The sequence below is a fragment of the Asterias amurensis genome, chromosome 11 (assembly GCF_032118995.1).
Source record: "Asterias amurensis chromosome 11, ASM3211899v1".
NCBI lineage: Eukaryota > Metazoa > Echinodermata > Asteroidea > Forcipulatida > Asteriidae > Asterias > Asterias amurensis.
The window spans coordinates 14,411,078-14,424,182 of NC_092658.1; the positions used below are offsets into that span (position 1 = coordinate 14,411,078).

The following is a 13,105-nucleotide window of genomic DNA, read 5'->3' on the forward strand; positions in this document are numbered from 1 at the left end:
TAGCTCACACACATGTACACTGTACTTACCGATTTCACACTGGTTGCCTGTCCATTCAATGGAGCAGTCACACTCATAAGTACTTGCAAGGTTTCTACAGAAGCCACCATTAAGACATGGCGTTGACGAACAGAAGTTCACAGCTGCAATCAAAAAGAAGTCGCAATACAATAAGCAACAAAGCAAATTTAAGCAAAATTTGGTGAAGCTTTTTATTTAGTACCTTGTCATGGCCAAACGGCTTAGTTAATGGACCCTTCCTATGAAATATACTAATTACATGTACCTTCACACATACATGTATACGTACAGACCCTATTGGTTGGCAAACATCATAGAGATGTGCAATAAGCAGACGCGCAATTGCGTCTGCGTCCTGCAGCCATTAGCTGTGTACAAAACAGCGCAATGTTCCCTCATTTTGCCAACCAAAATGTTAGTGCGCACGCGCTATGTGCAATTAACATATTTCATGGGAAGAGTCTATGTCAGCAGCATAGTAGGGTTCAAGTCTCAGTCATGGCACTTGTGTCATTGAGCAAGGCACTTGTGTCATTGAGCAGGGCCCTTGTGTCATTGAGCAAGGCACTTGTGTCATTGAGCAGGGCCCTTGTGTCATTGAGCAGGGCACTTGTGTCATTGAGCAAGGCACTTGTGTCATTGAGCAGAGCCCTTGTGTCATTGAGCAGGGCACTTGTGTCATTGAGCAGGGCACTTGTGTCATTGAGCAAGGCACTTGTGTCATTGAGCAAGGCACTTGTGTCATTGAGCAAGGCACTTGTGTCATTGAGCAAGGCACTTGTGTCATTGAGCAAGGCACTTGTGTCATTGAGCAGGGCACTTGTGTCATTGAGCAAGGCACTTGTGTCATTGAGCAAGGCACTTGTGTCATTGAGCAGGGCACTTGTGTCATTGAGCAAGGCACTTGTGTCATTGAGCAAGGCACTTGTGTCATTGAGCAGGGCACTTGTGTCATTGAGCAAGGCACTTGTGTCATTGAGCAAGGCACTTGTGTCATTGAGCAGGGCACTTGTGTCATTGAGCAAGGCACTTGTGTCATTGAGCAAGGCACTTGTGTCATTGAGCAGGGCACTTGTGTCATTGAGCAGGGCCCTTGTGTCATTGAGCAGGGCCCTTGTGTCATTGAGCAGGGCCCTTGTGTCATTGAGCAAGGCACTTGTGTCATTGAGCAAGGCACTTGACCATTTGCTGGTCATTTCCAGTTTGAAGGAGGTGGGAAGTGCCTATAAAACTTTAATATTCGGATGCAGGGATGTGTCAGACAGACTAAGGTACTTTACTTCGTAAAAAGTTGGGAAGGTAGTGCATTCTGCTCTACCAACCAGGCTCCTAGTGGATGAAACCCATGCCTGCATCATGACAGAAATTTACCTACTAGACTCTTTGCATATGATGCCATGAGCCCCAAAAGTCTCCTCATTGGCCCAGAATCTTGATACCCATACCCATTGGCTTTTATTTATAGCACCATTCTAAGTAGGATTTGAAACTTTGCATGGTGGAAATATGATATGAAAAGGTTTGCGGTAACATCATGTAATGACTATCTCTACAAATGAGTTGGAGTGGTTCTGAAACGATTGAATCCATTCAGTGTTAGTGAACAACGGTTCTTCTCAGAACCACTTCAATTTATTTAGAGATTATCATTACATGGTGTTACTGCAAACCTTTCCATATAGCACCATTCTACTAAGTTCACAGTGTTTACGCAAACAGACTTTAGCAATGCAAATAATACAACAAATGGCAAAAAGGAATTACAGAAAGCAACTAAGGAAACAGATATTTTTTCAGTGCTTTCTTGAAAAAAGGAGTACGTACAATGTATGGTGATGGGAAGGTTGTTGCACCTGTGGTCAGGTAGTGGCCTAAGAGAAGGATTAGATAAATTTCCTGCAATTTTGCCATTATTTACGGCCGATGAAAGAGGTCCATTGATCAACTGCAAAGCGTTGTATGAAAGGTGGCTACTGTAAGTTTGTGTACACACGTACTCAGCGGCTTGAGTACCTTGTTTGGTAGATACGTGCGCTATATAAAACTTTGATCTTATTTTTATTATTTTTATATGGATAATTTGAGAACTTTAGAAATAAGATTTACCTGTTTCACATCGAGTTCCTATCCATCCAACAGCACACGTACATTCATACGAGCTTCCTACATTACTACACACACCAGCATTCAGACATGGATTCAAACTACATGCATCTGGGATCTCACAGGTAGCTCCGGTCCAGACTCCAGTACAGGAACAAATGTAGGCAAATCTGTCTGGATCCTCTGCACACTGCCCATTGTTCTTACATGGACCACTCACACAAGCCAAAATTTCTGCAAACAAATGAGCTTGTGTTATTAAATACTCAAGCTGTTGTGATTCTGTTCAGCAGAGTGTGGGTTCGAGAGTCATGACACTTGTGTCCCTGAGCAAGACACTTACATGTAACTACATGCTTCTCTCCACCCAGAAGTAAATGGGTACCTGTGAGGGCAGCGATTGTTCTTGTGATTGATTTAGCCGAGTAGCGCATATTTGTTGCACAGGCTGTATACTCCCCAGAGAGCTGAGATGGTTTAAGGAATGGATTAAATGGCCCAGTGACAAGGGGTAATAATGTTGGAAGCTCTTTGAGACGCCCTTCGGGTGTGAAAAGCGCTATATACAAAGTGGTTATTATTATTATAAAACACTGTGGCATGGTATGGCCTAGCAATTAAGAGTATCGGATTCAAACTCTGTTGTTTCTTATCAGCTGAGGGTGGGTTCGGGTCCCAGTCATGACACCCGTGTCCTTAAGCAAGACACTTAACCATGATGCTTTGTCCTTCGCATTGGCTGTATGCCTTTGGTCCTGTATGTTGTGTATTAATGCACGTAAAAGAACCCAGTGAACATATCGAAAAAAGAAGGGGTTCACCAGGGTGTTCCTGGTTTGATTGGCAGCATATTGCGCCAAAGCACCTTGTAAACCATTACATGGTGCTATGTCAAAGGAGTAGATCTCATTATTCAAACGCTGTCCAAAATTCCTTGCAGGAAAATACTGTATGTTAAAGTGCCTTGAGCGATTCTGAGTGACGGTATGATTTCTATTATAATTATAAATAAGATGTGCATTGTTGTACTTGGGTACTATTTGGTTATTATTTTATTGTTGATTTTTTATACTTTTGTTTTTTAATTTTTTTTATCATAAACATCACTGGCTGAGCAAGAAATGTTAAGAAATGTCACCACAACAAGACCTGCCCGTATACTAGCAATGCATGCAATTCAGATGCTTTGTTAGTATTCGCTGTTCTATGAGTGACATTACATCATAAAAAGGCTTGCTTTTGTGGCATGTTGTGGCCAACAGATAATAGCAAGGGACTCAAACTCTGGTGTTTCTGACCAAATTGTGAAATGATTTTGAAAAAAAAACACCAACTTACGAATATCACAATTTGTTCCACTCCATCCAATTCTGCATGTGCAAGTATAAGAGGTCTGATTCCCAAGGCAAGTAGCTCCATTCAAGCAAGGACTAGACGAACAAACATCAACCTGAGTGTCACAGTTCAGTCCTGCCCATCCAGCCGAACATTGACAAGAATAAGATGTCTGACCATTCACACATGTGGCTCCATTCTGACAAGGACTGGACACACAAACATCAACCTGAGTGTCACAGTTCAGTCCTGTCCATCCAGCCGTACATTGACAAGAATAAGATGTCTGACCATTCACACATGTGGCTCCATTCAAGCAAGGACTGGATGTACAAACATCAACCTGAGTGTCACAGTTCAGTCCTGTCCATCCAGCCGAACATTGACAAGAATAAGATGTCTGACCATTCACACATGTGGCTCCATTCTGACAAGGACTGGACGCACAAACACCAACCTGAGTGTCACAGTTCAGTCCTGTCCATCCAGCCGAACATTGACAAGAATAAGATGTCTGACCATTCACACATGTGGCTCCATTCTGACAAGGACTGGACGCACAAACATCAACCTGAGTGTCACAGTTCAGTCCTGTCCATCCAGTCGAACATTGACAGGAATAAGATGTCTGACCATTCACACATGTGGCTCCATTCTGACAAGGACTGGACCCACAAACATCAACCTGAGTGTCACAGTTCAGTCCTGTCCATCCAGCCGTACATTGACAAGAATAAGATGTCTGTCCATTCACACATGTGGCCCCATTCTGACAAGGACTGGACGCACAAACATCAACCTGAGTGTCACAGTTCAGTCCTGTCCATCCAGCCGTACATTGACAAGAATATGACGTCTGACCATTCACACATGTGGCTCCATTCTGACAAGGACTGGACACACAAACATCAACCTGAGTATCACAGTTCAGTCCTGTCCATCCAGCCGCACATTGACAAGAATAAGATGTCTGACCATTCACACATGTGGCTCCATTCTGACAAGGACTGGACACACAAACATCAACCTGAGTGTCACAGTTCAGTCCTGTCCATCCAGCCGCACATTGACAAGAATAAGATGTCTGACCATTCACACATGTGGCTCCATTCTGACAAGGACTGGACACACAAACATCAACCTGAGTGTCACAGTTCAGTCCTGTCCATCCAGCCGTACATTGACAAGAATAAGATGTCTGTTCATTCACACATGTGGCTCCATTCTGACAAGGACTGGACCCACAAACATCAACCTGAGTGTCACAGTTCAGTCCTGTCCATCCAGCCGTACATTGACAAGAATATGACGTCTGACCATTCACACATGTGGCTCCATTCTGACAAGGACTGGATGCACAAACATCAACCTGAGTGTCACAGTTCAGTCCTGTCCATCCAGCCGTACATTGACAAGAATATGACGTCTGACCATTCACACATGTGGCTCCATTCTGACAAGGACTGGATGCACAAACATCAACCTGAGTGTCACAGTTCAGTCCTGTCCATCCAGCCGCACATTGACAAGAATAAGATGTCTGACCATTCACACATGTGGCTCCATTCTGACAAGGACTGGACACACAAACATCAACCTGAGTGTCACAGTTCAGTCCTGTCCATCCAGCCGCACATTGACAAGAATAAGATGTCTGACCATTCACACATGTGGCTCCATTCTGACAAGGACTGGACACACAAACATCAACCTGAGTGTCACAGTTCAGTCCTGTCCATCCAGCCGTACATTGACAAGAATAAGATGTCTGTTCATTCACACATGTGGCTCCATTCTGACAAGGACTGGACGCACAAACATCAACCTGAGTGTCACAGTTCAGTCCTGTCCATCCAGCCGTACATTGACAAGAAAATGACGTCTGACCATTCACACATGTGGCTCCATTCTGACAAGGACTGGATGCACAAACATCAACCTGAGTGTCACAGTTCAGTCCTGTCCATCCAGCCGCACATTGACAAGAATAAGATGTCTGACCATTCACACATGTGGCTCCATTCTGACAAGGACTGGACACACAAATTTCAACCTGAGTGTCACAGTTCAGTCCTGTCCATCCAGCCGTACATTGACAAGAATATGACGTCTGACCATTCACACATGTGGCTCCATTCTGACAAGGACTCGATGCACAAACATCAACCTGAGTGTCACAGTTCAGTCCTGTCCATCCAGCCGTACATTGACAAGAATAAGATGTCTGACCATTCACACATGTGGCTCCATTCTGACAAGGGCTGGACACACAAACATCAACCGGAGTGTCACAGTTCAGTCCTGCCCATCCAGCCGAACATTGACAGAAGAAGGCAAAATTGTCTCCACTTTCCAGGCAAGTTCCTCCGTTCATGCAGGGTTGACTTCCACAGCTCAATATAACTATAAAAGAAACAACATACTGGGATTAAAATTAAGAAAATTACAAGATGCCAACATAAAAGAGACCAAAGCAACAGCATATGACTGCAAAATTTGAAATATTTCCATTCATTCAACAGTAAGCCAAGGCAACTATTGAAATTTACTACTCGACTAGTAGCACCTCAAATAGTTGCGACTTCACACTAGAAACAACCTGCATGCCATATTGTTTGCCCAGGGTGCAATTTGGTAAAATTTGTGCTGAAAGGATTGAAGGATTGTGTCACCGATGTCTGATAGTGTTTCGTAAGTTCATTATGTTGTCATAAGCAGTTGTGACCGATACAGTTGGTTTATCAAGCAGGAAGTCGCAACTATTTTTGTATTACTGGTAGTCGTGGCGGTATAATTAAGAATATGAATAACAGCAAAGCAATCAATAGTGACAACTTTGACACTAGTCACACGAGTCACCCAGGCTGATTCAACAGCATCAACAAACTTAAGGGGCATGTCCTAAAATGAAATTTGTTGTTGTGTGACATATCACAAAAACAAATTTTTTAAAAACCCACACTATATATTTCTGGTTATTTTATGGAGATTCTAAAAACGTTTTTCTTGAAAAATTCATACAAAAAAACAAAGATTATTTTGAGGATGGTGTCATGTGAATTGGGTTAATTGAAACATAATGCAGCTACTTACGACTTTCACAGTTGGTTCCAGTCCATCCAGAAACACATTGGCAGATGTAGGTAAATGTATCCTGTGATTCAAGACATGTTCCTTCATTCAGACATGGCTGACTTGAACAACTAAACAGACCTAAGACAACAACAACAACAACAACAAGATTAACTCCACTTCATTGCTAGTGTTATAACAACATGGTATATAATAAAGGCAAAGTGTACCATTTAATTGTTTTAACCCCATATAAATGTAGATGTGTGAAAATTACATTTTTCACAGGACTCGGGAAAGTACTGAGTATACAGTGCTAACACACATCCATGTATGGGTAAAAACCAAAATTAATATTCTGTATCCCGATGCAAATTTAATATCTATTATAAAATTACATTTGAAAAGGTGGTCGTGTTTTTGAGAGTCGCCGAAAATCCGGAGCGATTATGTCCACGCAAGAAGAATCATCCCAAATAGGAATACACAATCTGAGAATTGTTTTTGTGGTAACCTGATATCTATTTATATAACCATATTAATTCAAAGTGGAATGTTTCTCAAAATGCTTTATACTATGCTGTGGTCTTCTAACCCCAAAATTGTATTGGCATTCATTTTAAGAGTGACCACAAAACATATACCTCTCTTTAAACTTAAAGCCATTGGACACTTTCTGAACTGAACAAAAATTAAAATTTCACAGATTTACAAATAACTTACAGAGTTTACAGAAGGTAATGGTGAAAGACTTCCCTTGAAATATTATTCCATGAAATGCTCTACTTTTTGAGAAAACATTAAATCAATGATCAATTCTTGATGTCGAAAATAACAGATTTATTTTAAACACATGTCATGACACGGCGAAATGTGCGAAAACAAGGGTTGGTTTTCCTGTTAAATTCTCCCAAGTCCGATGACTGATTGGGCCAAAATTTTCACAGGTTTGTTATTTTATATATATGTTGTTATACACAAGTGTGGGCCATTGGCCAATACTGTTTACCGATGTTGTGCGATTGCTTTAAAGACTATTCTGTTGTAGTCTTTATTGCTGAAACACACAAGTAAGTTTGTCTGAAATTTGTTAGAGTTTTCATTGCAATATACTTCATAACATGTCACAAAGAAGGTAATTGAAAAAAAAGTACATACGTGTTTGACAGTTTTGTCCTGTCCAAGGATGCGGACAATCACAGCTGTAAGACGTCTGAAAGTTGGTACAATTCCCTCCGTTAGTACAGGGGTTAGATTCACACTTGTTCACAGCTACTTCACAATTGTCTCCAGCCCAACCTGCTTGGCACTGACATAAGTAACTGAAGCTATCAAATGCATCTAAACATAGCCCTCCATTTTCACACGGTTGACTGTCGCATGCTAGTACACCTAAAAAGAAAATATATACAGCAAGGGTTATTTTTAAGTAAGTAAAGTTTTAAGCCTGTGCCATGTTACCGGGTATCCGGGTACCCAAAAACAGACGTCCGGTTCCGGTTCAATTTTATTCATTCATTCATTCATTCAAACAAACTGACATTTATTTCCATACTTCATGAAAACAGAGTACAAACAATGTTTTTAAGGAATAACCAATAAACAAAGCTATTTAAAGAGGGTGAGAAAAATAAATAAATAGAGTACATGATACCTTCTCTTTAAAGACTGTTCTATTGTAGTCTTTATTGTTGAAACACACAAGTAACTTTGTCTGAAATTTGTCAAAGTTTTCATTGCTATATACTTCATAACATGTCACAAAGAAGGTAATTGAAAATAAAATACATACGAGTTTGACAGATTTGTCCGGTCCAAGGATGCGGACAATCACAGCTGTAAGACGTCTGAAAGTTGGTACAATTCCCTCCGTTAGTACAGGGGTTAGATTCACACTTGTTCACAGCTACCTCACAATTGTCTCCAGCCCAACCTGCTTGGCACTGACATAAGTAACTGAAGCTATCAAATGCATCTAAACATAGCCCTCCATTTTCACACGGTTGACTGTCGCATGTTAGTACACCTAAAAAGAAAATATATATAGCAAGGTTTATTTTTAAGTAAGTAAAGTTGTAAGCCTGTGCCATGTTATCGGGTATCCTGGTACCCAAAAACAGACGCCCGGTTCCGGTTCTATTTTATCGGTTTCATTTTACCTTTTTTTTTATCGGTTCTATTTTGTCGGTTTCATGTTATCCGTTCCATTTTAACGGTTCCATTGTCTTAAGCTTGAGGTGAATTAGATCAAAATTCTTGAATTTCTCAAACTTCCATGTCGATAAACAAAGTTTGAATTAAAATTAAAACAACATGCAGTTGTTCTAAGGATAATTACACAACTGTTTGTTCTTACTTTGCAAGTAGAAAACATCAGTTTAGTTATAAAATCCCAAGTGACTGTCTGCTCAAAATAAACAAAGCCACACGTGTGACTTGACTGGCGTGTGTCAAAACAAGCGTACAGTCTGGTTGCAACCCAGTGTACAGTACGTATGTGCTATGTAGAGGAGAGAACCAGACCATGCAGTTGTAGAATGTGCATTCTAACAATTCCGTTTTCCTGGGTGGTTGCAGACGTCTTCAATGTTTGGTACATGTATGCCACAGGCTTCGGGATCAGGTAGAAGATCATATCCGTACCAATGTATATCATAACTGTTTAAGGAACACGTTGCCTTGGATCGGTCTAGTTGGTCTTTGAAAAGCGTTTGTAACCGTTTGTTATAACATGCATGTGGTTAGAAAGATGCTGTAAAAGTAGGATACAATGATTCACACATACATGCCTCGAAATTGCATGGTTTTCCTTTTACCTCGTCGACTAACACGGTCGGCCATTTATGGGAGTCAACTTTTTGACTCCCATAAATGGCCGGCCGTGTTAGTTCGCAAAGTAAAAGGAAAACCACACAATTTCGAGGCAAATTTGTGTGGATTATTGTATTCTACTTTTAAAACATCCAATCATATGCATTTTATAACAAACGGCTACAAACGCTTTTTATAAACCAACTCGTCCGATCCAAGGCAACATGTTCCTTTAACTGAAAACCAAACCATGTGACAGCAGAAATGTCGACGGTCAACCCACAATTGTTTGGTTTTCATGAAAAATAATGACAACAACTTTGTATCTATAGTGAGGTTGAGGTTTGAAGGATGTGTAATGACTTACGTGTGTCACAAATCTGTCCGGTCCATTCTAGTGGACATTGGCAGACATACGAAGTGTCCTGAGTAATACATGAGGCTCCGTTCAAACAAGGATTAGATGAACATTTATCATCAGGTGTTTGACATGTTACTCCTGTCCATCCTCCTGTGCAACTGCAAACATATCCAAACAGACCAAGCGACTCGAAACACTCTCCTCCGTTCAGGCATGGTTGACTTCCACAGCTTAGTATTTCTGAATATCAAGTTTGGGGAATATAAAATAGTAGTTTGTACTAGCAATCATCAGCGAACGAAGTTCAATAGTACACATATATTGACTGCTTCAAGTGCTATGGTTAAAACTAAGACTCCCGAGGTGATCACTAGAGCGTTCTATTTTCCTGAGGCGCAGCCAAGGGAAAATGGAACGGGATCACCGAAGGAGTCAGAGTTTTAAAAATAGCACAAGTAAAAGCAGTCAATATTTGTTTTATAACACCCCAACAGACTACTTATCATCCTCGTACACGTAACGTTCGTACGCGCGTTCCAGATACAAAGATGCACAACTGATTGGGTTCGAGCCGGGTAAAAAGACGTCTAGGTACTGCACGCCGTGTGATAGTCGTCAGACTATCACAGGGCAAACGATGCACTATGACACGGCCGCCGTTTTAGTAAAACTAAGACATATCATATGTGATGCGCTCAAAACCAATGAAAAGGCAGAATATTTGTGAGGGGTGTTATAATTAAAATTTACGACAAAGAAGTGAGTTTAAGATAAGTAAACATCAGGTTTTAGATGAATAACTATCAATAATCATTACCAGTTCCAATACTGAGAACATAAATTGTTAAAAAATATGTTTCACTTACGTGTCTCACAGTTCAGTCCTGCCCATCCAGCTGTACATTGACAAGAAAAAGATGTCTGTCCATTCACACATGTGGCTCCATTCTGACAAGGACTGGACACACAAACATCAACCTGAGTGTCACAGTTCAGTCCTGTCCATCCAGCCGAACATTGACAAGAATAAGATGTCTGACCATTCACACATGTGGCTCCATTCTGACAAGGACTGGACGCACAAACATCAACCTGAGTGTCACAGTTCAGTCCTGCCCATCCAGCCGTACATTGACAAGAATAAGATGTCTGTCCATTCACACATGTTGCTCCATTCTGACAAGGACTGGACACACAAACATCAACCTGAGTGTCACAGTTCAGTCCTGTCCATCCAGCCGTACATTGACAAGAATAAGATGTCTGACCATTCACACATGTGGCTCCATTCTGACAAGGACTGGACGCACAAACATCAACCTGAGTGTCACAGTTCAGTCCTGTCCATCCAGCCGTACATTGACAAGAATAAGATGTCTGACCATTCACACATGTGGCTCCATTCTGACAAGGACTGGATGCACAAACATCAACCTGAGTGTCACAGTTCAGTCCTGTCCATCCAGCCGTACATTGACAAGAATAAGATGTCTGACCATTCACACATGTGGCTCCATTCTGACAAGGACTGGACACACAAACATCAACCTGAGTGTCACAGTTCAGTCCTGTCCATCCAGCCGTACATTGACAAGAATAAGATGTCTGTCCATTCACACATGTGGCTCCATTCTGACAAGGACTGGACACACAAACATCAACCTGAGTGTCACAGTTCAGTCCTGTCCATCCAGCCGTACATTGACAAGAATAAGATGTCTGACCATTCACACATGTGGCTCCATTCTGACAAGGACTGGACACACAAACATCAACCTGAGTGTCACAGTTCAGTCCTGTCCATCCAGCCGTACATTGACAAGAATAAGATGTCTGACCATTCACACATGTGGCTCCATTCTGACAAGGACTGGACGCACAAACATCAACCTGATTGTCACAGTTCAGTCCTGTCCATCCAGTCGAACATTGACAGAAATATTCAAAATTGTTTCCACCTTCCAGGCAAGTTCCTCCATTCATGCAGGGTTGACTTCCACAGCTCAATATACCTGTGTAGAGTATAATTGTTAAACGTCAAGCAAGAATGTTAAAAGTAATTGTAAAAATGTAGCAAAAGTATGTACATTGTATTCGAGCCCAGAACCTTTGCCTAGCTATTTGTCATCAAAGAAAACATTAACATGCGTTTGGTTTATGCAATTAAGGCATTTTCCGTGCATCACCTTTAAACTATCCAGCAATCTCAGCTGGCCAATTGTATGTAGCTGTAACTTCTTAGTCAAAACTCTGTGTAGTGATCCTGCCTGGATTTCCACAACTTTGTAAACCACTGCCTGCATGGCAGGAGATTCTGTCCTCCCATATGGGTACATACTGTACACAAACTTCTTCTGATAGCGCCCTCTTTTGAATCAACCTCCTCAAACCCAAGTTAATTGCTCGTATGGGGGGGACAGAAACTCTGGGGGACAAATTTCCCTAAGACACCTGCTTGTAATGTTTATGTTTGAAACTCAAGTCCAATACAAATGAAAGTGTTGAAAGATAGCCTCAAAATAAAGACCAGTGACAAAGCTGGTTGACTAGTGAAATAACAAGCTAATTGCTTCTGCTGGTTAGCAACTGACAACTCATATAATTTATTAACAGTAAACAGTCGGCCTTTGTCTCGTACCTCTTGCAAATGGTTGGTTTCTCTTGATAAAGTGTTAAGTCCCCTCCCAAATAAAATCATCCTGTTACATCACTACACAACCCTTTTTTTTCTTCAATCTTACGTGTATCACAATGTGTTCCAGTCCAAGCAGCTTGGCATTGACAAGCATAACCATCAGTTCCCTCAAAGCACTGTCCTCCATTCAGACATGGCTGGCTGCTACAAGTTAGAAGACCTATAAGAAAAATAAACATGTCAAACACACCACCTTCAGTTTTGATAGAAAGAAGTGAATAATTGACAGTTTAAGCATCATTTCAATGATTTGAAGTGCAGAGGTTTGTACATAAGATTTTACACTGAAACCTCTGAACTCCTATAAAAAGACCCACTTCTCTCATATCTCTAGATCAAGCTAGTCGAAATGTTAAAGGCAGTGGACACTATTGGTAATTACTCAAAATAATTATTAGCGAAACCGTACTTGGTAACGAGTAATGGGGAGAGGTTGATGGTATAAAACATTGTGAGAAACGGCTCCCTCTGAAGTGCCATAGTTTTCGAGAAAGAAGTAATTTTCCAAGAATTTGATTTCGAGACCTCAGATTTAGAACTTGAGGTCTCGAAATCAACCATCTAAACGCACACAACTTAATGTAGTGTGACAATGGTGTTTTCTTCTTTCATAATTATCTCGCAAGTTCGATGACCGATTGAGCTCAAATTTTCACAGGTTTGTTATTTTATGCATATGTTGAGATACACCAAGGCTGTGAAGGCTA

General features: G+C 41.1%; 1 protein-coding gene across 1 annotated transcript in view; it reads right to left on the reverse strand.

Annotated features, from left to right (window-relative positions):
* Positions 1 to 13,105, reverse strand: part of LOC139944191 (uncharacterized) — an 83,196-nt gene that overhangs the window by 50,343 nt on the left and 19,748 nt on the right. The window contains exons 17-25 of the mRNA XM_071941158.1: positions 12,445 to 12,558; positions 10,570 to 11,715; positions 9,710 to 9,943; positions 8,447 to 8,557; positions 7,690 to 7,923; positions 6,553 to 6,672; positions 3,463 to 5,862; positions 2,128 to 2,358; positions 30 to 143 (exon numbers count right to left, since the gene is read on the reverse strand). Of these exons, the coding sequence (XP_071797259.1) occupies positions 30 to 143; positions 2,128 to 2,358; positions 3,463 to 5,862; positions 6,553 to 6,672; positions 7,690 to 7,923; positions 8,447 to 8,557; positions 9,710 to 9,943; positions 10,570 to 11,715; positions 12,445 to 12,558 (4,704 nt within the window). The remainder of the gene's footprint in view (positions 1 to 29; positions 144 to 2,127; positions 2,359 to 3,462; positions 5,863 to 6,552; positions 6,673 to 7,689; positions 7,924 to 8,446; positions 8,558 to 9,709; positions 9,944 to 10,569; positions 11,716 to 12,444; positions 12,559 to 13,105) is intronic.